Below are 24,501 nucleotides of genomic sequence, written 5' to 3'. Positions count from 1 at the left end.
GCATTTGTTTATTTCACCGATGTCGTCAGAGTATGTCAGACTAAAAGATCGGTGAAAGTCGGATCTACTGTGACCATAGGCTAAGACTGCAAACACTTTCCTCAATACCACGCCTTGTTATTAGAGGCAAAGAAGTCAGTCGCTGCTGCTTCCACCTCCTGTGGGTTGGGGAAGCATCGTGATTTCAGAAAATGCGCCATGGTTCGAAACAGGTAGTTATTCGAAAGAGCAAGGTCGGGGCTATATGTCTGCTGTGGCATCAGTTTGATGCCGTCAAGTTCCTGAATTTTCTGTTGCGTTTTTCGAGCCGAGTTTGGCTTTGCATTACCCTGTTACAGCAGGATGTGCTTTCGGTTCATCAATGCAGGATATTTCTGATCTAGTGCAACATACTTCCACTTCATCTGTTTCCGACCAAGGAAGGTGAGAAAGCTTATCGAATATAAACGGAAAAAATGGTTTTTAAAGAGTTTCGTTTACTAAAACTCCTTTCTATGTTTACTTTGTCCGTGTGTGAGACAAAACATCTTAAGAAATGCTTGAATCACCATTCGTTGTGGTCAGAATGTAGAGTCAAGTTCTTTGATGGGGGTGATATTCAAACAGAAAGTGGTGAAAATCAATTATTAGTAGTTTTAACGTTGATTACTAGAGTAACATCGTAATAGGTAGCGAAAAGCTGTTTCCTGCGCTTGATTACGTTTCATCTTCATCCTTAACTCTCTACTAAAAACGGAAGTATTGCAAATCCACCACGACTTCCGGTTTCAGTATTGAAATACATAGAGAAAAGACGGTACGAGATACGAAGAAACGTTTTTTGGAAACGTTTTAGTGTTCTAAGAAAAGGGTGTACTGTCTTCTCTTCTAATCCTCTATTCAAGCTGGAAATGGCAAAAATTTACCATCTCCGGTTTCAACGTTGATCGCTATAGAGTTGAAAAATACATAGAAAGTAGCAGTAGTAATAGACAGAGAGAAGCGGTGTATCGCAATCAATTAATCGCCCAAAGAGTACATCCCGTCTCCACTGTGTAATCACTCTAATAAAGGAGAAAAAGGAAGTGTAGCCCTTCCTACTGATCTACTGGCTAGCACTTATGCCCTTGGTGCACGTGGTCCCGGGTTCGATTCTCGGTGTAAGAGCACACATTCACTTTCATTGATCGGTCTTTACCCTAAAGGTTATAACCTTGAGACGTTAAGCTTTAAAAAAAATATAAATCAGAAGTGGTAGAAATTACTGCCATTCCCGGTTTCAATATTAATTCAGATACCAAACTTGTACACGTGATACAACTACTTGGTTCTTTGGAGCGGTAAGATGACATTGTGGCGAGATAAGGTTCGTTCTGTCGACCCTTAACCAGCTTGAAGCGCATGCATTCCATTGAAATTCAGCGGACTCTTAGTTATAATAATTAGATATCCAAAGTAAAATATTGAATATGATCTGTGGTTTGAGGTACGTTATCACGCCAAACTTTACAAACATCTGTTCAGCTGTTTTTGTATGATGCTGTCAGAAACCTCTGATTATGTTTGACCATTAGTATTATCTATTTCAAATTTCTTATCCAGTTCTGCTTCCTTTTGTCGTTTCTTCTATTCTTCAAATGGATATTACATGATTAGTAGGGTAACTCGAAATGAAAGATGTAGTTTCTTACAGCTTCAGTCATTGGATTATGTAAACTTTTTCCTTTTTTTAAAGGAGGTCCATGTGTTACTTGTGTAAGTGAAATATTAAACTTTCTTTTGCAGATACTCAATATGGAAGATGATATGAATTGGTATAGAGCTGAGTTAGACGGAAAAGAAGGCCTAATACCTAGCAATTATATAGAAATGAAGAACCATGAGTAAGTTTCATTTTTACCAAATAATGATATTGTAACATTGGAACTAAAGTAACCAGTCTAAGCAGATTATTCCAGTTCTTTGAGAAAAATATGTTTATTGTGTTACACCTTGCGAAACCACTGTTGTGGACTTTCCAGAAGGAAAAGCATACGAGAAGTTGCTTTACAACGTACAACTCTTAGCACAGTGTGAAGTGTTTACTCAAGTTTGTTAACTTACTATTTGGAAGATAATTTTCTACGAGAGTTTATTTATGTTCTTATTTTTTCTAAAGCAGTCGTCTATGGAAAAATAATCAAATTTTGGCTTTTAATGACTTCTTTATTCATCTACAAACTTTGTTTTTTTTTTTTCAGTACTTCATTTTCTACGTCCCACTTATGCTTTGTAGATTCAAAGAGACTATTATGATAAGAATGAATGAAATAATAGAATGAAGCAAGTGGAAAGGAACGGGAAAACCCCGAGAAACTCCACGCACACGGTGTTTGTCCACCTGTTGCGTTCTTCTATTACATTCTAATATAAAACAAAGATACTTACACACAAAAAATGAAAATGAAATGAAATATTTCAGTTTAACGTCCCATGATTGTGCTGGCTGGGATAAAGGAGACGGTGATGATGAGAAATGAATGCAATAGTGGAATAAATAAAGTGGGAAGAAACGGGAGAACCCCGAGAAAGCCCACGAACACTGTGTTTGGGCGCCACAAATTTCACTTGGCGCAAGCTCGGATCGAACCAGGGACCCCACGCACCAGAGGTGAACGCTCTACCACTGAGCCACCGTGCCTCCCACTCCGTACTCATTTCTCATCCATATTTGATCGAGAGGTGGCTATTTTGATTTATTTTTGAAGCGGCATTGCCATGTTTGATTGCAAGGTTAGGTTACGCAATATAATTTCTCAGTTGTGTTATTTCAGTTGCCTAATTCTAATTTTATCAGAGAGGACAATACTCTTAACTTAGAGCAAATAGCTCGGAAGCCATATCTTATTTCCGTTAAAACTACTCCGACTACAAAATTGAGAAAATAGACGTTTTGATATGTTTCGCAAGATGTGTATAGAGTAAAACTTATTATAGCTATGAAAGTACTTTCTTATTGTGTTTTTTGTGAACTGAATTTTTCTTCGTTACAGTATGTTTAGGATGTAAACTTGTTAATAACGTACAAATAATTTTCTTCTTAAATTTTAAGAGTAATAATGTTATAAATATTGTTAGTTTATTCAAAAATTTTCAGTTCTTCATATATATGCCTAACAGCAGTTTCAGTTCATATTTAAAGTACGGATTCACTTGTGATAATTCCGTTTAACAAAGTGTAACCGTTACATTTTCAATACGGTTAGTTGCACTTAAACTCCAGGGTGAAAGGATTTTTGTTGTTGTATATTGTTCTGCCAAAAACGAAATTACAAATTATTCGTTAAAATTGGAGAATCTCCCGAGTTCAAAATGTATTTTCTATTCCCTCGTGAATACAATAATTAAGTATTTTTCTTGTGTAAGAAAAAAAAATGTAAGTTTCTCCACATTTAGTGTGATTTTTTGAAGAAAGAAAAAAATCATTGGGAAGATTAGATTGGAGAGCACTTTTCCAAATCAACTTTAGGAGCCTTTCGTTTTCTACTTTTGACGATGGACGCCTAATTTTACTATTTCATCAAAACCCTAGGTATTTACTTACCGGAATATAAAAACAGAATTTCAGATAACACTTGCTCTTTTTACCTGATATACTTAATTTTTGATCAACGTCAGGGACTGTGGTGGCTCAGTGGTAGAGCGCTAGCCTCTGTGTGTGGGTTTTCTCGCTTTTCTGTTTCCTTTCACTTTCTTTATTGGTACTGTTTCGTTTATCATCTCTATCCATCCATCTCCCGTAGAGTCGGCGCATAAACGTGAGACGTTGAACTAAAAAGAATGTCAGTGTCAGCCTTTTTTCGAGCTGCAGTGTCGAGTTTTATTATTATTATTATTATTATTATTATTATTATCAGTTTTCGCAGTTGATGGACTCTTTCATGCTCTATTCCATGTATCCGAACGTACACACATACTGTGAGCAGGTTAAGGGGTTAACTCGCTCATTAGAAAGCAGGGAGTTATTAGTTTCTATTTACAAAAATTGATCGAGAACGAATCATTTCTAGCTATTGTCTTCCGCAATTGATTATGAGACAGGTTATGATTACTTAGCTGTATAATCCAACTATTCATTAAAAATGCGTATATAATTTTAAAAAATTCAACCATATTTTTAAATTAAAGGAATATACATAGGAAACCATAATGATCAGTGCAGGGATAAAAATATCTGACACTTTCATATATATATATATATATATATATATACAGAATGGCCCAAAAGTAGGTAGGTATACAGTCCCGTACTGGTCGGTCATGACATTTTGTATCCATCCAGGTATTACAGGTACAGTTATTGACTTAGTTTCGAGTTTCTTCCTTATCTATTCTTAATTTATTTTCGCTTATACCTTAAGCTCGGAACAAACAAGAGCAAAGAAATTCATTATCTTAATAAATTAAAATGTTATACTTGATCGATGCTGGTGTGATATATAATTCCTTTTTTATTGCTTGAAAAAAATGTGAAAAAGTAATTGAGTTAGTTTTAAACTACATTTTTGTACAATACTAGTTTCTGTATAGAACGGTGCTGACAAAGGACAAAAACATATAATCGCAGGGCTGGTGGGGACTTGGTACTCTGATCTCTAGCTTACCGGTAGATAATCTAGCACGTGTTCTACTAGCAATATGAGCAATATTTGGATGTAACTTACGATCAAGCAGAAATCGTCATTCAAAATACGTAGATTGCCTGTACGAAGCTGCCTTATAGTTGAAAACAGAGAATGCGGTAACAAACACAAAACAGAAGATAAAGAATTTAGTTTATACTTACGGGCACTCTGTATTCTAAGGTTTAGCAGTAATAATGTTACTTCATAATAGTCATAGAGGAGATTTGTATTAGTTTCATTGTATATAGTACGCTTAACTTTCAAAAGTCGTGAAACAATTATTTTTTATATTCTAGAGAAAATGATAACTGAGAATATGTAAGTTATTGGTAATATTATTTTCTGTAATCAAGTAATATTATAATTGAGGGGTGAGGTGGAAACGCTTGGTAACTCTTTTTGCAGTCTTGTATACAGTTGTTGTATTTTCCTCACAATAATCTATTCATCGTAATGATTATTATCAATTGTGGCATAGAAAGTTACTGAAAAAAAGATCAGTTAAAAAAGGAAACCCAACTAGCTGGTTGGACGAAGCGATATGTTGTACACTAATTTGTAACTTCAATCGCGTTTATCCAACAACAATTTAGATTTTGTGATTTATCACTTTTTTCCACCACATCCTTAAATATTTTAACGAGTATTACTTAGTTGACGATCCACTTGAGCTCCTGGTTTTCTTTTCAATTCAGTCAAAAGGACGGCGTAGAGTGCTTTAAAAAAAAGTAAATGAATAAGAGAAAAATAATATATATATATTTTTCTTTCTAGTAAGTGAGACGTGAATGTATAATCCTTGAAATATTGCATAAAAAGATTTCTTATTAGAAGATAACAGAAAAAATTAGAAGTTTGCCGGAGAAAGGCGCTGAAGGTCAATGCTTGATAGGATGGAGGTCATCGGAAACGTTTTCACTTTCAGTTCGCATTTTTCCAATGCATTTACCGTTAGTACGTTTTCTGTTTTCTGTTCCAGAATAGTTACGAGGTCGCGACTTCTACATCATTTGCATTCCTATCAGTTCAAACGGTATTTATTAAATGTTTACTACACGAGATTTTTATAGAGTGACGTGGGGCAATTAAACCTTACTTCTACTGGGTGTTACAAAGATTTGTTAAAATATTTTGGGAATAGATTCCGCACATCAAAATAAGAAAAAAAAAAAGTTCATATACACCTGTGGTCGGAAGTGCATAGTTTCATGGTTATAGGGTGCCAAAAACGTGAAAAAATAAACTTTACAGGTCCATAGTTACACTACTATAAGACCAATCGTAGTCGGGTCAAGACATCACTGAGGAACTAGTATGTGAACTATCCAAATATCCATCTTACAGAGGGGGCCGCGGTGGCTCAGTGGTAGAGCGTTCACCTCTGATGCTTGGGGTCCCGCGTTCGATCCCAGCCCCCGCCAAGTGAACTTTGTGGTGGACAAACACCGTGTGCGTGGGTTTTCTCGGGGTTCTCCCGTTTCCTCCCACTTTCTTCATTCCACCATTTCATTCATTACTCATCATCACCGTCTCCTTTAGCCTAACCGGCATAATCGTGGGACGTAAAACTCAAAGATTTCATTTCATTTTACAATAGGTTCCATAGTAGTAGAACTATAAACTTTTAAACTTCACTTGTTTCTAGTTTTCGGCACCCTATAACTCCGAAACTATCCACTTTTAAGCATAGGTCCATATGAACTTTTTTTCTTATTTTGATGTGAGGAATCTGTTCACAAAATATTGTGGCTAATTTTTGTAACACCCTGTATGTAATATTTGTATGAATTAAGAAGAAAAATCTCAAACCCTTGTAAGAGAAATCTAAAATTTATTTTTTTAAACTCTCTCAATTATCAGAATTGTCCCAACCCTGGCTTCTATTGTATTTGCATTGCACTGACGTTTAGGCAATCATCGCATACCATAGGCATGTTTTAGCCCTTTAAAATGTTTTAAATTTTTTTCTATCTATTTGTAAAGAGATTGTGAATAAAAATGTCAGACAGTAAAAACGACTGTAAACAAATAAGAATAATTGAGCTATAAAAACTTACAGAAAAAACTTTAAAACTATTAGCTTAATTTAAAACATTTATAGTCCTTACATATTTTGAAAATGTACATAGCCTATATTGTCAGCTACATTAAGAAACTTGCTGAAGCATAACTTAACTAGAGACTTCTCAATCAAAATCTGCAAATGCTTTGAAGAGAGCCATTTGAACCTTGCGCAGCCTGCAGATTTGCCATGTGTCAAGCGGCCAGTGAAAAGGCAATTTGTAATGAGCAGCGAATCCATGTTCGAACATTCTTATCGTCCAATGTTTCAGTTCCTGGTCTCGAAACGTGCCTGACAGGGCCAGTGTTCATTTTCAATAAGTAGCACAGTTTTTCTTTACTCCGCTCTAATGCTCGATGATAAGATATTCATTGCTTAGATTTAGTTCCTTCAATATGGTTTGTTTATCATGTAAATACTTTCTATATTGATTTATTTATATATTTTTATTCATAGTATTTCAATCTTTTTCAGTTGGTATTATGGAAGGATAACCCGAGCGGATGCCGAAAAACTTCTAATGAATAAACATGAGGGGGCTTTCTTAATACGAGTTAGTGAGAGTTCACCTGGTGACTTTTCTTTATCAGTTAAGTAAGTACATCTTTCCTTACATAATTATTTTCTGTTTTGTATTTGTCCGAATAAATTGAAGACTAGTGTATCGACACGAGAAAGAGCGAAGTTACCACTTCAGAGAAAGTTTAGAGGAGAATTTTCGTTTTAAAAGTCGTTTATGTGGTAGCTGAAACAATTAAAAAAAATAAATAAATAAATAAAATAAAATAAATAACTTACTACTGTAAATAACATTACGTTTGAGGTATTTAAGTAAGTTCCCAGCAACAAAAAAGATAATTTATTTTTAATATTTCAATGGAAGATTAAATTATACCCAAGTTAAAACATGAGTAATCACTTTTCTAGTTTATTACAGTAAAAATCAAAAAGAAATATCGTATGGTTAGCGTTCTTGCTTCTCAGTCGGGAGATCTTGGGCTAGAATCCGGTAATCATTCAATGTGACAGATCTTTCCAGTGTTTCTTTCATAGTCTGGTAATGGCGAAATGGTAGGCCACGAGTAAAGGTTAAGATTGTACGATTTCATCGTCAAACCCCTGGTAACAACACAAAATTCTTACACCGTGCACTGAGGGGACGCGGTGGCTCAGTGGTAGAGCGCGTGGGGTCCCTGGTTCGATCCCAGCTCGCGCCGTGTGGTGGACAAACACCGTGCTCGTGGGTTTTCTCGAGTTTCTCCCGTTTCCTCCCACTTTCTTCATTCCACCATTTCACTCATCTGTCATCATCACCGTCTCCTTTAGCCGAACTGGCATAAGCGTGCGACGTAAAACTTCATTTTCATTTTTTTCTGCTTTTCACTGGCCTTAGACCGACGATATCCTATGGGTACCATTCAATCACATTCTTATTGACGGAACAGATCACATTTCTATCACAGCTAGTGGAAGATCACATAGTGTGTCACATGAGACTGTTAATAAAATTAACGAGTTATTCGTGAATTTCAGTAAACATTGATACATTGTACAATACTGATGATTAATAGATAAGGCAGCTGTTATTTTTTTGCTATAATTGTAGGCAGGGGCGCTCAAAGAAAGTTTTCTAGGCGGGATTATTCCATGGTTGCTATATTAGTATGGTCTTTAATATACGTAGTTTGCTATATCACATATACGTTTTTATGAGCCAAGGAGACCTGCCTCAGGAGTGCCCATAATTGTAGGCTACTGTGTGGAATAGTTGTAATAAAAGTTATACAGTATCAAATAGCTATATCATTATTTCGGAAGCTCGTTAAGAGGCAAAAGACACATTTTCTTAACCTTGTGCTAAAATTTCACACGCGTACAACTTTCACCACATGTCTGAACTCGGGACTATAATTGCTGTTATAACTCTACACCTATACAATATTCATTAGTTTTGATTGCAGATTTGAAATCTACAGGCAAAATTGCATGCGGATGCAAAATTTTTAGCGTTATAGCTCTTAATGATTATTGAAATAAACAATAAAATGCAAAAACAGCCGTGTTCGAGTCGTGATCCTAAAGCTGATTGTGTAATTAATTACAAATTAACCATAAGGGCTGGAAAAGTTTTATTTTGGGAAATAACTATTCTCAAACATGCCTTTCAATGTACAAAAAAATATCAAAATCTGAGACAGTGAATTTTAAATTGCTTTTATTTTGGTTGATTTGAAATAGATGGCCCTGTTGTTAATTTACTTGGCCCCTAAGTATGGTTTGTCGTGGCCCTCAAGTGTCTTAAAGCTAATCATCGCTGCGCTCTGGGATGGCGTTCCAAATATAAACCCTGATCGATGTTCTTTTATTTCCTTTTCCAGTGTAAAATGACTCACAGGCTATGTCTGGAATTTCATTAAATAAATAAAATAGTTTAAAAAAACTTGTAGCGTAAATAATATGTAAGAGAAATTAGTGTAAATACTCCAGAGTTGGTGTTTATTTTCAGAGTTATCGTAATCAAAAGCGAAATCACCCAAAGCCACAGCGAAGAAACGTTTCGTTTGCTATGAAATATAAAGAAGTTTCTATATTTGGTCATTTTTCTCAATAATATATCTATTATTGGGTATCGAATATGTGTGTAACAATTTGTCGACTATTCAAGAAGAAAGAAAGAGAGAGAGAGAGAGAAAAGCTGAATATAGTGGATACATTATTTATCCCACTATTTAATGATAAGAGAATTTATGAAAGTATAATGAAATACGATCTTTCTCAGGCACTAAACCTCAGTAATGGCGAGTTTGGAGAAAACATTATTTCCTACTTGAGATGAAGAAGCATCTCAATGAATCTGATCATAATACCAAAATGATTAATAGTCAGGCGCGTATTTAAGTGAGAGGATCACGAAAAAATTAGGAATGCACAAATTGTTGAGGCTGCTGCAGTAATGTATCAGCTAGAACTACCAAAGACATCCGAATGAAGATTATTGACATTGACTGATATCGTGAAATAAAGCTGTTTGAATTCTTATACCAGTACCACTAATACTACTACCACTATAGTAGAAGTAAAGAATATAAAAATAATACGATGGAATTGAAAGTGACGGACATAGAGTATTTTATTTGCGACTAGTGTGCGACGACGTCTGCCAATTGAGCTTTGTGTTTAATACTAGGTAATATTTAGTTCGGTGATACGTAGTTCATTATACAAAAGCAATTGGTCTGGAAAAGAATCATTGGATAACTATTTCGAATAAATATCTGTGTATTATATGAACATGCTGAGATTAATTTTAGAGTTCTGAGAAGAGGCAGTGTTTGTGTAATGACTTTCGTGTTTAAGTCGTATAGAATTATCAGCATTTAAACATTGAATTTACGCGTAGGATAAGAATGTCCTACATTTGAAATAGTGTCAAAGGTTAACTGGAAAAATATTTTTTATCAGTACAGCATTGTACTTTGTCATTTTAGTCAACTAGTGAAAGCGACGTACTCTGTGCTATGTAGTTGTAACATTAAACATTGATAATAAGTGCAGACGATTTGCACAAGAAATGTTAATCAAGTGTGTGTGTGTACTATGGAAAATATTTTGTTTGATAAGCACTTGAGAGTAAGAACTTAGGGGTTTCAAATTGAGATTATTATTATTATTATTTTTTTTTTTTTTTTTCTAAATTACTACACTACTCAATCTAGTAATCACTCAGATTTACATTTGAAACCAGAAAGACTTTTCTAGTGAATACGTTGCGTAAACAACGACAAGCGAGAAAACACTTCATTACACATTGGTGAAATTATTGTTGTTTCGGTATTGAAGAGCAACACTGTATTGGCAGAAGATATTTATTTTCCCTATTCTAGTGCGCATTCTCATTTTGTAAACAAAGTTCAGCCAAAAAGATGCACATTACAAGGGAGTTAATGCAGTATGTCCCACCCAGGTCACGGTAGGTGGAATTTTTCCGAGCCGAAAAGTACCCATTTTTTTTTGGGGGGGGGGGGGATTAAAATTCGTATGAAAAAAGCTTACAATAAAAGAAAGATAGAAAAAATCCAGAAATATACTTCAGAACTTAGATTGAAATAATAACCTTAATGTGTTTATAATTACCTTCCTTCAGTGGCGTTTCTCAGTACACGCGTAGTTTCAGAATTAGCTTAAAATACTTTTTTATGAGCCATTGAAAGAAGAATAAATATTTGGGAATCTGCATAAATAACTTTGTTCGTGTACCATCAAATTCGCTATAACAAATGTTCACCTATAATCTGGGACAAAAGCAGTGTGACTACATCCTTTACTTTTCTAGTGCATATTCATGTATTTGTACAAACAAGCAATAAAATTTGTCAGTTAATTATAAATCGAAAACACTTCACGTACAAAAAGAAATTACTTAAGATGTATATCTATTTTCTGAACACTACATTTAGATAATTACAGACGTACAAATGAAAAAGAGTTGGATTAAAAGCGAAACAAAATCTTCTCTTGTGATAGTTACAAATACACAAATCAAATTTTATATATAGACTTTTATATATATATTTTATAAAAGTAGACTTTCGTCAGTTTTCGGCATCCAGTAGTCCAGAATACCTGATGATCTGGCACCGGTGTAGTGGGGCTTTTTACTCAGTTTATTGTAAACCTACAGTAGTACAGTAATTCTGTATTACTCTGTTTTCTTTAAAATGTAGAATTAAAATTAAGTTTTGGTTGTATTTGAATTGAAATTATCCTGTTGTTCCTTTAAACATTTGCTGCCAAATATGTTACAGTTGTATTTAATCTGCGATTTAGAGTTCAGCGATCGTGGGAGACACTGCCCGATAATCTGCTATTTTCAGTAATCCGGCATTGGCCAAGTCCCGAACGTACCGGATTATCGGATGTCTACTGTACCATAATTTGAATCAAAGACAATACAAGTCTTCATTAAATTATTATTATTATTAATAAATATTACCGTTATTTTCTCAATACTGCACTTGAGTAATTAAACACACACAAACGAAAAAGAGTTGCTTTAGTAAGGAGAGAGTGAAATTCCTGAGTTCTTGCGTATCTGGTGGAGTGTGTGACGTATAGTACAATTATCGTATGTTATTTAGGTCCTTTAATCGCAAAATCTGCTGTAAGAAAGCAAATTGGTATCTGGAAATGAATTTAAAAAAAATAATCCAACATTTCAGTTCCAAACAAACCGACGTTTTGTTTTTTTAAACAAGTCCATTTAATAAAACTTTTTTCTTATCTTTTGCTTCTAACCTTGAGAAGTATTTGCGTGGAATGTTTGATGGTAAATACGAAACGCAGATGAGACTTCATGGATTCCGTTTGAACAATACAAAACAAATTCCCATAATTTTATATGTACACTCATGTCCAAAATTATTGTCGCATATCTATAAATATGTTGTTGTAGGAATATAATTTGATAGCGAATTTGCCCGGTATTCCTTATAATGTTAGTATGTGTATAATCGGCTAAGACATGTATGTGGCAAATTTCATGTCAAAAGAGTTGTAAAGAACAACAATAAAACAAAAATAAAATCTTCTTGTCCATTTAGCAATATTTTATTTTACTCATCATAACTGTCGTATTTATAATTCTTTTCCTACGAAATTTATCACAAAAATACATTTCCCGATTATACACATAGTATCTCAGTATTAAAAGTACTTTACAAAATCATTATCAAATTATATTCTTACAAGAAGACAGTTATAGATATGCGACAATCATTTTGGACATGAGTGTACAATAGAACATGGACACTAATGTGGTATTTTAAGTAGGAATACAGGTTTAAATGTACGTACAAAATTTAATGAAACAAGGTTTTACTGGGTTGGGTTTTAAATAAAAACCTGTGGTGTCACAATTCTGACCATGGTAGTGGATAGCTACGGAACTGCAATGGTAGTGTATCAAGACTGGTGTCAACAGGACTAGGTGACGAACGATCAGCAAAAGTGGACAAGATGGCACAAAGTTGATTATTGGGAGGAGCGTCGTATTCGGAGATTCATAGGGTAAAGTAGCTGACTACCCAATTCAGCCGTATCAGTTCGAAAACATAACCTGAGTGATCGTGCGCCGTGTACTCGAATGTATGGATTGTTCCAATAAACACTTCCGTGTCACCCGCTCCTCAAGTTTAGCACCGGCCTACGACTCGCCTAGCACAATAAACATGCTAATGAAATCATAAAAGTCTGGAAAAGGTGTACAGTAGTTCCATTTTCCTTCATGAGAAAGGTTTTTGCATTAACTTGAAATCATTGCAATCTTGCGTTACTAACAAAATAATTTATATGGAATGGATGCACTTTCACTGATGGCAGCGCAATAATAACAGTTGTTGTAGGTTTTGGGTTCTTTCTCAATATTGTATGAAATGTTGAGAGATTCAAACTTAGTGTTTTTCATACTGTTCTTGTAAATTGACAATTAGTACAATGTACTTTTTTCTTTCTTATCTAGATGTTCCGATGGTGTCCAACATTTTAAAGTGTTGAGGGATGCCCAGGGTAAATTTTTTCTGTGGGTAGTAAAATTTAATAGTTTGAACGAATTGGTTGAATATCATCGCACAGCTTCAGTATCTCGATCCCAGGATGTGAAGCTGAGAGATATGATACCTGAAGAGGTAAGTAGAATGTTTAAGTGTTGCTATAGCTTTTTTAAATAATAATAATAATAATAATATCGTACAAATATTTTCCGAAAAAGTTGCAGTCTTCATTTTAACTTCTTTCAGGAATCTGTACTATTAGGTTGTAATACAGGGTTTTCATAAAATCTGGACGGATTTAATTCGCTTATAATTTACATAAAAATGCTCATATTGAAATCAAATAAAGTGCAAACGGTAGCGGAAGGATTAAATTTTTACCTCTAATCTGCACCAGCTCAGTTCATTCACCGCCACACCTCCAACTGGGCGCCATTTACGTCCACACATTCGCGTAGGCGGCGCTGGAATCCACTCACAGCGTTCCGCCGTGAGTCTCAGAGGAGTTTTTCATTTATTTATTCTTCTCAGAGGAGTTTTTCATTTATTTATTTCTTTAAAAGACACACACACCAATACAGCTTACAACTTACTTTTAACAGTCAACATTGAAACAACAATGGATGGAATTTGATAAGAAACTGACCCTTGCCCTCCCTCTCCCTCTCTCAACGTGTTCAGAGTTGCCGCTTATCTAACAGTGTTGCCAAGTAAAAATTTAATCCTTCCGCTACCGTTTGCACTTTATTTGATTTCATTATGAGCATTTTTATGAAAATTATAAGCAAATTAAATCCGTCCAGACTTTATGAAAACCCTGTATATATTTATAATTACGTAATGAAAACCTTGTTCCACAACACAAAAAGAGCTCTCGGGCGAACGGTGACTCAGTGGCGTAGCACTTACCTTTTTGGTTCGATCCCCGGCCAAGTAAGTTCGAGGTGGACATCGTTTGTGGCAGGGTTGGCTGGTTTAAACCAATAAAGAAAAATGAAAAAAAAAAAAAATGCTTTAAATCGTGTGAACTTCATAGTGACGTTTCCACATATCAAACAATCTGGATTAATTTTATCTCCTTTTCACCTTTTAATCAAGGCGTCCCATGTTCAATTCTCGGTCGAACCACAACCCTTCTTTCAAGTGCGGTTCGGATATCAATTTAGGGGAAATTATTCTCCTTGATAACTTCAGTATTATGTAAGGATGTTAAGTCTAAACATACGAAACGAAACCAAATTGTATATTTCTGTTTGCCTGAATGCCTGTTGTTTTATAAAGAAGCAAATGTTGCTTAAATATATTGAAAGGCATTGGCAGAATTTATCGACTGCCTACGCAGCTTCCAACATTAGCTTAGATTTGACTTTGCTTTAATTTTATTGAATTGATATCTACATACTAAATTTGTAATTTATTACCTCAGTTTTAGCGTACTGATTATGATACGTTGACCTTAATATTTTATATGCAAAGTAATAACGGTATTTGCTTTGTATTTAAAGTAATAACTGGATTTTCCCAATGGCTAAGGCGGGAGTTCCCCGATTTATATGTAATTCTGCATAATGGTTTCACTTGTGCATCTGTTTTATCTTTTTGGCCTGAAATGACTCTTGACAATTATATTAACAAGTATGTAAAGATCAGTACAACGTATTTTTATCAGGAGTGAGTGAGTCTACAGACTCATAGCATTTGTGATCAATTAGTCCCGGTTTCGAGTGCAAATGGAGAACAATTTCTCTCGGATGTAAGCCGGGAAGCGGACTTTTGTAACCCCTTCCAGCATAACCCGGTAGTTGCATAATAACACCAAGGCGAAACGAACTTATTTCTGTCCATATGTAATGTAAATATATAGAACAAATTATTTAAACCAAAAAACCGTTTTTTTTTTTTTGTTTTTTCAATAAAAACCATGGTTTTGCCAACCCTGGTTTATTGGTTTTTCGGGTAATCCCGTTTCCTCCCACACTGCCATTCCACCAATTCCATTATTATTCACTTGCCTTAATCATCCATCTCCCTTAGCCTTAAGAGCATCATAAAATGAAGATTTCGTTTCATTTAATTTTTTACAAAAATAACTCCATAAAATCTTTAGCGAATCATATAAGATAGAGCACTATTTTCTTATAAGAAATTTTCTGTTCCTCCTTCGAGATTCATGTTCAACCTACATGGAAATGCGAAAGATGTTTGAGAATTTATAGCTTGAAAGTAATTTACGTTTTTTAAAGATTTTCATTTCGATTTGCTGAGATCCTGAAGACCATTTGGCTTCGATAAGCAGCATTTAAACGCTTTATACGCGTGAAGGCCCTCATGAATTGACCGAGGAGACAGACCTCAAACTTTGCACGCAATGAGAAAAATGCAAAAACTGGTTACATGGGTGCTGCACACTGGCTGCAGAAAGGAATATTCAGCTTCCGATTCGTGCATCGCTTCTCAACAGGAACATTGACAATTTCTTCACCATACCATGGTCGATAAGGAATTGTCGTAATGTCGGTATTCAGCAGCGGAAAGAATATTTGAATCTCTGAAATTTGGAATATCACAACTCTCTCTAAAACGTGTATATTTTTATGTCGTTTAATGCAGGCTCCTCTGTATTTATAAAAAATACTTGCTAAAACTTTGACAGTATTCAAAGGCAAAACAGCATCAAATGTGGGAAGAGCCCAACTTTGGCCAATTAACATTTTATCATTTATACTTGAGGCCTTGTCCAATTAACATTTCGTTTAACCATGAGGCCTGAGAGAGACCCGTGTACACTATTGTTGGTTACAGAAGTGGGTACGAATTCACATACGAGGGCTATCCAGAAAGTAGATTACGTTTTGGAATAAAAAATCAACAAAGTATAGGAAACAAATTTTATTATATACAGATGAAAGCCACACACAAATACTACTTTTCGACATAGTCACCATTCAAATTAAGGCATTTATCGTAGCGATGTACGAGCTTGGAAATTCCTTCGTCGAAAAATTCGGCCGCCTGCGACTTCAACCACTTCGTTACCTCTTCTTGCAGCTGTTCGTCGTCATCAAAACGCTGCATAGCCAGCCACTTCTTCATTGCTGGGAATAGGTGGAAGTCGCTCGGTGCCAGGTCGGGACTGTACGGCGGATGAGGAAACAACTCCCACTGAAAAGATTCAAGAACTTCACGCGTGACATTTGCCGTGTGGGGCCGGGCGTTGTCGTGAATCAACAAGATCTTAGAGCTCAACATTCCTCTGCGCTTGTTTTGAATTGCTCTTCTGAGGTTTTGCAGAGTTTGGCAATACCTTTGAGAGTTTATTGTAGTGCCTCTTTCCAGGAAGTCCACCAAAATCACACCTTTTCTGTCCCAAAAAACAGTCGCCATCATCTTCCTTGCCGACATTGTTTGCATGCATTTCTTGGGTTTTTGGGGAGAACCTGTGTGCCCCCACTGCATTGATTGCAATTTCGTTTCACAGTTCACGTGCTTCACCCATGTTTCGTCACCAGTAACGATGCGATCGAGTAAAGAGTCACCATCCTTATTGTAGGCGTCCAAAAAGTGCAACGCTGCAGCCATTCGCTGATTTTTGTGGTCCTCTGTCAAGATTTTTGGAATCCATCTTGCACAAAACTTGTGGTAACCAAGCTTTTCGCTGATGATTTCGTGCAACAAACTTCGCGAAATTTGTGGAAAACTCAAAGAAAGTTCCGTTATTGTGAACTTTCGATTTTCACGGACTTTAACATCGACTTTTTCGACAAGTTCGGCAGTCACTTTGCTGGGTCTCCCACTTCGATCTTCGTCGTGAACATTGGTTCGGCCATTTTTAAATCTTATGACCCACTGTCGCACTCCACCTTCAGTGATAATGTTGTCCCCATACACTTCACACAGCTGCCGATAGATTTCTATCGGTTTACAGTTTTTTGCTGTCAGAAACCTTATTACTGCACGCACCTCGCAACTCGCGGGATTTTCAATTAACGCAGACATTTCAAACCGTCACAGTATCTTAACGGAGCACAGCACGAACCTCTCACTAGCACGGCTAGATGCCGACTGAGCTGCGCAACGCTCTGACCCCAAGATGGCCGCGCTAGCCCCGCCCCTAGCGGACACAGACGAAAACGTAATCTACTTTCTGGACAGCCCTCGTATGTAGATTAAGACTGATTTGATTTTGATTGTACGTCAGGAAAAACATTATGTGAATGTTTGGAATTGCATCATAGTATGTGTGATGTTTTAGAGCTCCCTAAGAGTACAAAATCGGAAGTACAAACTTCAAAAATCATTCTAATTTTAGATTTTCGTTGTAGTCACCAGTCTTGTTCACAACGACATGTTCGAAAATAAGTTTGTATGTGTGTGTGATTTTGGAATTTCTTTGTTTAAAATAAGTGACGTCAAAATGGTAGCCCGCGATTCGCGAATAAAATTGAAAATATGGATTATTTGTTCCATTTTCTTAAACCCCGTGCGTAACAAGAAGCTATCATAATTCTTATTATGAAAGGGGAACGTCTCAGTTTGTGTGTAACGCTAATTCCTAAGGATTAACAGTGGCGCTAATAGGTGTCACTACCTACTGTGCATGTCAAAGGCTAATAGATAGCGCTAGCGTGCATGTGATTTGCAAATTTAAAACTATTGTGACAATTTAATTGCAGTTTAAAAAACTGCATTTTCAGTATACGAGGGAGGATCAGAAACTAAGTTTACAAGGCCAATATATTTCCGGAGTGTCGTCTGTTAAAGGATAATGAGGAGTGTGTGGTAATTTTAATACATGGAGTTGGTAACTGTGCAGTTTCAGCCATCCGCCACCAAAGGCGCTACTTGTATGTAAACGTAAATGGCGACTCGTTTGGAAAACTGGTCCCGCGAAGAAGTCCGCTCGGTTATTTTATCTCTGTAGACAAAACATGTACCCGAGGCTGAAATTCACCGGCAGCTGGTAAAGGTTTACGGAGAAACTATAACGTCTCATCAGCATGTCACAGAATGGTATCGAAAGTTTGCGGCTGAATAGAGAAGACATCACCGACGAGGAGCGCAGTGACCAACCCAGCACGGCATCAACAGATTTGAACACAGCTCGCGTGGAGGAGCTGATTCAGGGCAACAGGAGGATCGCGACTTCCACTTGTTTCCGCACTTGAAGCAGCACTTAGGAGGTCATCGCTTCGCTTCAGACGAGGAGGTGAAACACATCCCACGATGCCACAAATGCTTCAACCGATATGGAGACTGTCGAAAAATAAATAATGTATTTACTATTTGATGACTGTTTTGATTGAATGAAATATATACACACATTTCACCTGAGGCTGTGTAAACCTTACTTTCCGATCACCCCTCGTAAAAATAGGACAAAGGTGGTCCTCATATTTAGATTTGAGCATTAATATTTGTGTAACTGCAAATTAGTTGCTGCACAAGTTTTTTTAAAAAAAATAGTTAAACGTGGAACAGTTAGTTTATCTAAATCGAGACTTAATTGTGAAAATATGAGGGTTATTCATTTTGTAAATAGAAAGAAGACAAGTAGGCAGTTTTATTGTATAAGTTACGAATCGACGGTCACCGCACAAAGTTAGCCGATGAACAACCTTGTCGCAAAAAGTTGGCACCTGTAGCCTCAACCATTCCTGCACGCTACCTGAAAGACTGATTCTTCATCAAAGCACTACGTTGCTAACCAGGTTTCCATATGGGGAAACATGTGGTAATCTTTTATGCGAGATCCGGGCTACATTGCAGATGGTCGAAAACCTCCCAATGAAAGGCTTGTAAGAGTTCCTGAGTCCACTTGGACAAGAGTGCGGACGGTCGTTATCATGAAACAACAGGACTTTTGCACTGTTTTTCGCAGCGTTCTTTTTTATTGCTTTTCGCGACTTTCGTCATGTTTCACAATATTTTTCAGCGGTAATTGTTGAAGCACGTTCTAAAAAGTCGACTAGTGGTAACATTCCCTATCCTAAAACACAGTAGCCATAAGTTTTCTTGTAGTAGACATGGTTTGCAAGAATTTTCTTTGTTTTTTTTTGACCAACTGGTGCGTCCCTACTCATGGATTTGTTTCACAATTAATGTGCTTAACCGAAGGCTCGTCCCCAGTAACGATGGGATCAATAAAGGAATTGCTATCTTTGTTATAGGCCTCAAAGAATGTCAAGGCGGCTGCCATCCACTGAGTTTTGTGTTCCTCAGTCAGAATGTTCGGAACCGATCTTGCACAAAACTTAAGGTAGCCTAAGTTTTGAGTCAGAACTTCATGTAATAGGCTCCCTGAAATTTGCGGAAACTTAAGCGGGAGCTCTATTATCGTAAAACGGCGATTTTCACGAATCTTGTCATTGTTTCTGCGACCAGTTGATATGCTACAATGCTCGGTTGCCTACTTCGGTCTTCATCGTGAATGTCTATGCAGCCATCTTTAACTACGAGGCACCAGCGCCTCACTCTACTTTCACCCACCACATCTTTAGCGTAAATGTCAGTCGGTTTAGTGTTTTTCATCAAACAAAAATCATATGACCGACCTCAGTTCACAACTGGCAGTATTTTCAATCGGAGCACTCATGTTAACAGTGTATTATGAACAGAGCAGAAGCAGCACGAACTTTACTCGTCTACAGTTGGATGCGCACTGAACGGGCGGAAGTCCCTGCACAGAATGGCGGCGGTCACCCCACCGAAATGTATCTTTCTGGATAGCGCTGATATTTTCTTTAGCCTTTAGGATACTAATCTAATTATGCACTTTAAGGTTAGGCTTTTTTTGTTTTTTTAAGGTTGGTAAAGGGACTTTTTTTTTTTTAAATACATAATTCACAGGATTACCAGAATTTTCTAATGTTCTTACCTTAGACTCCAGTTGGCCTAGACACATGAAAGAAGAAAACAGAATAGAACATATTCACAAAATAGAATAAATGTTCTTAAATTTCCGTCGTTATGTGCATATCTTTCTTTTCTTTCTTTTTTTTTTTCATCCGTTTATTTTAAATTTTCCTATCCCTAGGTGTGGTTATTTTGTTCTGGCACTCTGTACATATGAAATATGAATCAGCAATTATAAATTCTGACAGGAGTTTCGTGTATAATTTCAAGATTTGCAAGTCAATTTAGTTTAATCACATTTTTTATTCCTTGTTTATTTTTCAGTGCCTGGTTCAAGCTTTGTACGATTTCACACCTCAGGAGCCAGGAGAGTTGGAATTTAAGCGAGGAGATGTTATAACAGTCACTGACCGCTCGGACCAACATTGGTGGCATGGAGAGATTGGTTCTCGTAAAGGCCTTTTTCCAGCAACGTACGTCACTCCATACCATTCATAAAATGAAGACTTACTTAAGAAGAAAATGGGAGGGAAAAAGAAAGTGCTTATTTGTAATACGATGACAACAGAAAGGTGCGATATCAGGGTTCTCCGTTGAGCTTAAGTTGTGTATGTGCAATTGTATAAACTTTATGGGACATTTGAATTGCCTATTACGTGGTTACCTTGCTGCTGTGCTTGTCGTACGAAGATGATACAAGATAATTGTGTAGACTGTATTTTAAATAAGGAAATGAAGGTGGATTGAATTCTTTATCTCGTAATTGCTTTTTTTTTTCTCGTACAAATACAAGATGCCGAAGCTAATGAGTACCAGAGTATTTTTTTTTTTTAAGTGTGAATGCTGTTGCTTTGTGCTTTTGTTTTTCCTTTGGTATAGTTTCTTTATGTAGTGATAAATTTATAAGATGTACATATATTGCCAGCATTTTTATTACCATAGGTTGTACTTCATTTGTAGTTGTTATTGTTGTAATATTTCGTATTTTTTTTTCCGTTATAGAGAAGTTTATTTTAACAAATTACGCTGGCTTCTAGTAGAATGATTAATTAATATATTCTGGATATTGCCTAAAAATAATTACAGCAGAAAATTAGTTCTGTAAGACGAAAATATATATATTTAGGAATATCTGCTGCTTCAAATAATTTTTAACAGTTGGTGTAATTGTAATAACAGTATTGTCATAATATCTAACCTTACTACATCTTGGTGGGGTAGTTGAAAGAATGACTGACTGACACTGTGTGTGATGATAACATGCTGAGTAAGAGCGACTCGTTATTTTTGAGTTATATTCCAAGTTTTTGTTTCTTTAAAAGACTGGAAACCGATTATATGCATTTTTTTCCCGCGATTAATTGGTTAATCTACTCTTCATTGAGAAAGTTTTCACTTAGTGCAAATGCAATGTTTTTTTTTTTTTTTTTTTTTCGTGACTTCAATAGGAAGTTTTTTTTTTTTTTTTTTTTTTTTTTTTTCATTTCATTTCATCCATTCATTCATTTACAATACATATGCAAGCACATAAGTAAAGTGGTTCACATGTTTACTTCTCGATGTAAGTTTCCGATGTCTCTGTACGTAGCCTTTTGTATAATTTAGGATGATATCGTGTGTATATATAAATAGATATATATATGTTGGTTTCAATTTTTTGAGATTTCTTTTAATCAAAAAAAAAGTCTTTTGTCATCTTATTTGTCTTTTGTTTTCTACTGCTTTTTCAATTATATTTTGTATGTTTTTCTTCTGTTTTCTGGAAAGATCCGATCCGAGTGTGATGCAGAAAGGTAAAAAAAAAGATTGTAAGACTTGAAAAATGAATAGTATGTCAATTTGGCAGATGTAGTTGAGAAGGATTGATAAAAAGGAAAGATATTTTACACTCGTTATGAAGTCATTTTGACGTGCGTAATATGAATTTAATATTAAGTAAGTTTCTACTACTTCATCTTGTGCGGGATGTTGCAGATAGTTTTTCATATGATAAAGACAGATTTAAAGGTACATGCTGAAACTGTCTCGGAAACGAACCGTGTAGCAGATGGCAGAGAAATTGTAGTTCATGAAAAAGAGCTTCTAGTACATTCTTGTATCCTATCTTGGAATCTTCGGATTTATGTAGTATAAGTCGCTTGATAGGAAGACGAAAGCCATGTGAGAAGTATTTGTTAATTTTTTTTTTGTTTCTTGCTGAGAATAGTTTTAATTAACACTGCAATTGCCTCGTTACATACTATTATAGTGCTTTAGAGCAATACATTCGGAATACTATTCTGACAGTTGGCGTTGTTCTTCAATGTATAGTTTCTGATATTTGTTAAATATCCAGTAATGGTCTTCAAGGAAGTTAAATTGATAAAAAATCTCAATTTTATCACTACAAGGTAAGGGAAGAAATAATAAAAAAATTGACCCTAAGTAGTTTCCTCTCTGTAACTTGGAGCGTTAAAATTGTATTTTATACCGATGCGACCTCCTTCAATAGCCTTCACTGAAAATATCTTAAGTAATATTAAATAATCGTTCGTTTCATAAATAAAAATGCGTCCCGAAATATAATAATAATAATTAAAAACAATATGACGCACGTACTGATCATTGTTTAATAAAAATAACTTTCTCTGTCTTCATTTGGTTGCACTATTTAGTTTCGTGCTCATAGCTGGTACTTTTTGTAGTTAAGTATACCTACGTTTAGGTATCTGTAAACAGGATGAGAATATGCAATTTGCCGTATCATGATGTGAAAACTATCTGCAGAACTCCCAGTGTACATAATCATATAAATAAAGTCTTCCCTCAATTCTTCCTATTTTTCCGACTTTTTTTTTTTTTTTTTGTATTATACAGAGTAGTTTTTTTTTTCTCTTTCTTTTGGAATTAAATCAGCTTCGACAGAACAATCATATATTCATGTTGAAGGAATATGCACATGTGTCAGATAGGTATGGTTTCATGTATGCACGTTATACATTCTGCAAAAATATAAACAACTTAGAACTTTAGCAGTTTCTGCCGTTACTCTGCGAAACTTTGTGATTAGTCTCATATAGTCCTCAGTGTGTGTGGGATAAGTGACAAGTTATTTGGCATAGCTGTATGATAAATACGAATTGGTTTTGCGTCAGAATTTTTTTTGTAATACGTATGGGTCCAATTTAGAATCTAACTAGAACAGAACAAGAGTCATGGAATAAACATGGAGTAATAACACCAAAATCGATAACAATGGAAAATTTTATGCGAATTATCCGAAAAGAAAAAAAAAAAATTACCAGTGAGCTTAATAATTTACAGTAAAATGTAAAAAACAAACAAAAAGCTTTTGTTTTTGAGCTGTGTGCTGGTCACACTGCTATATGTATTTGATCTAGAAGAATAAAAAAAAATGTGTGTACACATTTTTACATGTAATTTCTAATATTGTTAATGGAGCTACTTCGTAGCCTTATGGGGTATATGTACGTGTCTTGAAACTAAGATTGATCTTGCACAGAAAATATTTTGTGATGTAAAATGTATTATTGTTAACTGTTCTATAAAGTGCTTTTTTTGTGTTAAAACGCATTACCTCCAGATAATAATAATAATAATAATAGTAATAATAAGCAATGTGGTATATAGCATATAAATATAGTTGAGAAGTAGTTTGTGAACTAATCATAAAAATAAGAGAAAAAAAAAAACTGACAAGCCATCGATATTTATGCCTTGTGAATTACGTTCTACCTTTCTGCTGCACTATGAATCATGCAAAACGTAATATATATATACTGTACATTGGTTGATTTAGATACATATATTACAAGGTATTTGTACTTCGAAGTACTTTATAAGTTGGCGCACATGTATGCTCAAAGTGTTACTAAAAATTAAACTTACAATGAACTTTTTATTATTTTTTTCTTTCTGTTTGTAGCTTCACTTCAATAAGACTTATAAATTTTATTTTTTACTACATTCTTTCTTTCTTCTTCTGAAATATATGGTGCCTCAGAACCGTTATTTACTGAAATAACCAAAAAGTTAATTGTATTTGGCAATACAAACCACCTCAATGTTATTTTCTTGATACACTAACCACGAAATACTATACAGCAGTGTTTCTCACAACCTGGGGGTCGCGAAGATAAGCGGAAGAGGCAAAGATAATTAGAATCTAATACCGGAAAATATTTTTAAATATTATTTTGAATTTTATTCTGATAGGCATACTTTCTATTTTTATACATAACTGTTGAGAACAACAAAAAAATAGGTCTACTAAACATTTTCAACAGGTGCAGAGTTGTTTAAAAATTACTTTTAAACGAAACAGGTACGAGATCAAACTAATGATAACTGCATTTTGAAATACGAGAAAAATATAAATGCGACAAAACCTTCATAT

General features: G+C 35.3%; 1 protein-coding gene across 3 annotated transcripts in view; it reads left to right on the top strand.

Moving 5' to 3' along the window:
• The window catches only part of drk (growth factor receptor-bound protein 2 drk), a 34,310-nt gene extending 10,306 nt beyond the window's left edge, over positions 1 to 24,004 (top strand). Inside the window, exons 1-5 of one of the 3 annotated variants that reach the window (XM_081731948.1) lie at positions 177 to 212; positions 1,765 to 1,862; positions 7,180 to 7,299; positions 13,223 to 13,388; positions 20,430 to 24,004. In XM_081731948.1, the coding sequence (XP_081588074.1) occupies positions 192 to 212; positions 1,765 to 1,862; positions 7,180 to 7,299; positions 13,223 to 13,388; positions 20,430 to 20,603 (579 nt within the window). In that variant the 5' untranslated portion in view covers positions 177 to 191 and the 3' untranslated portion in view covers positions 20,604 to 24,004. Of the gene's footprint in view, positions 1 to 176; positions 213 to 282; positions 424 to 1,764; positions 1,863 to 7,179; positions 7,300 to 13,222; positions 13,389 to 20,429 lie in introns of those variants that run through there. The other 2 variants (XM_081731949.1, XM_081731946.1) reach the window with 2 other exon arrangements.
• The last annotated feature ends 497 nt before the right edge of the window (positions 24,005 to 24,501 follow it).

Source organism: Thermobia domestica, chromosome 11 (genome assembly GCF_964235325.1).
Source record: "Thermobia domestica chromosome 11, izTheDome1.hap1.1, whole genome shotgun sequence".
Lineage (NCBI taxonomy): Eukaryota > Metazoa > Arthropoda > Insecta > Zygentoma > Lepismatidae > Thermobia > Thermobia domestica.
The sequence above is the reverse complement of the archived record's forward strand: the minus strand, read 5'-3'. Positions and strand labels throughout refer to the sequence as shown.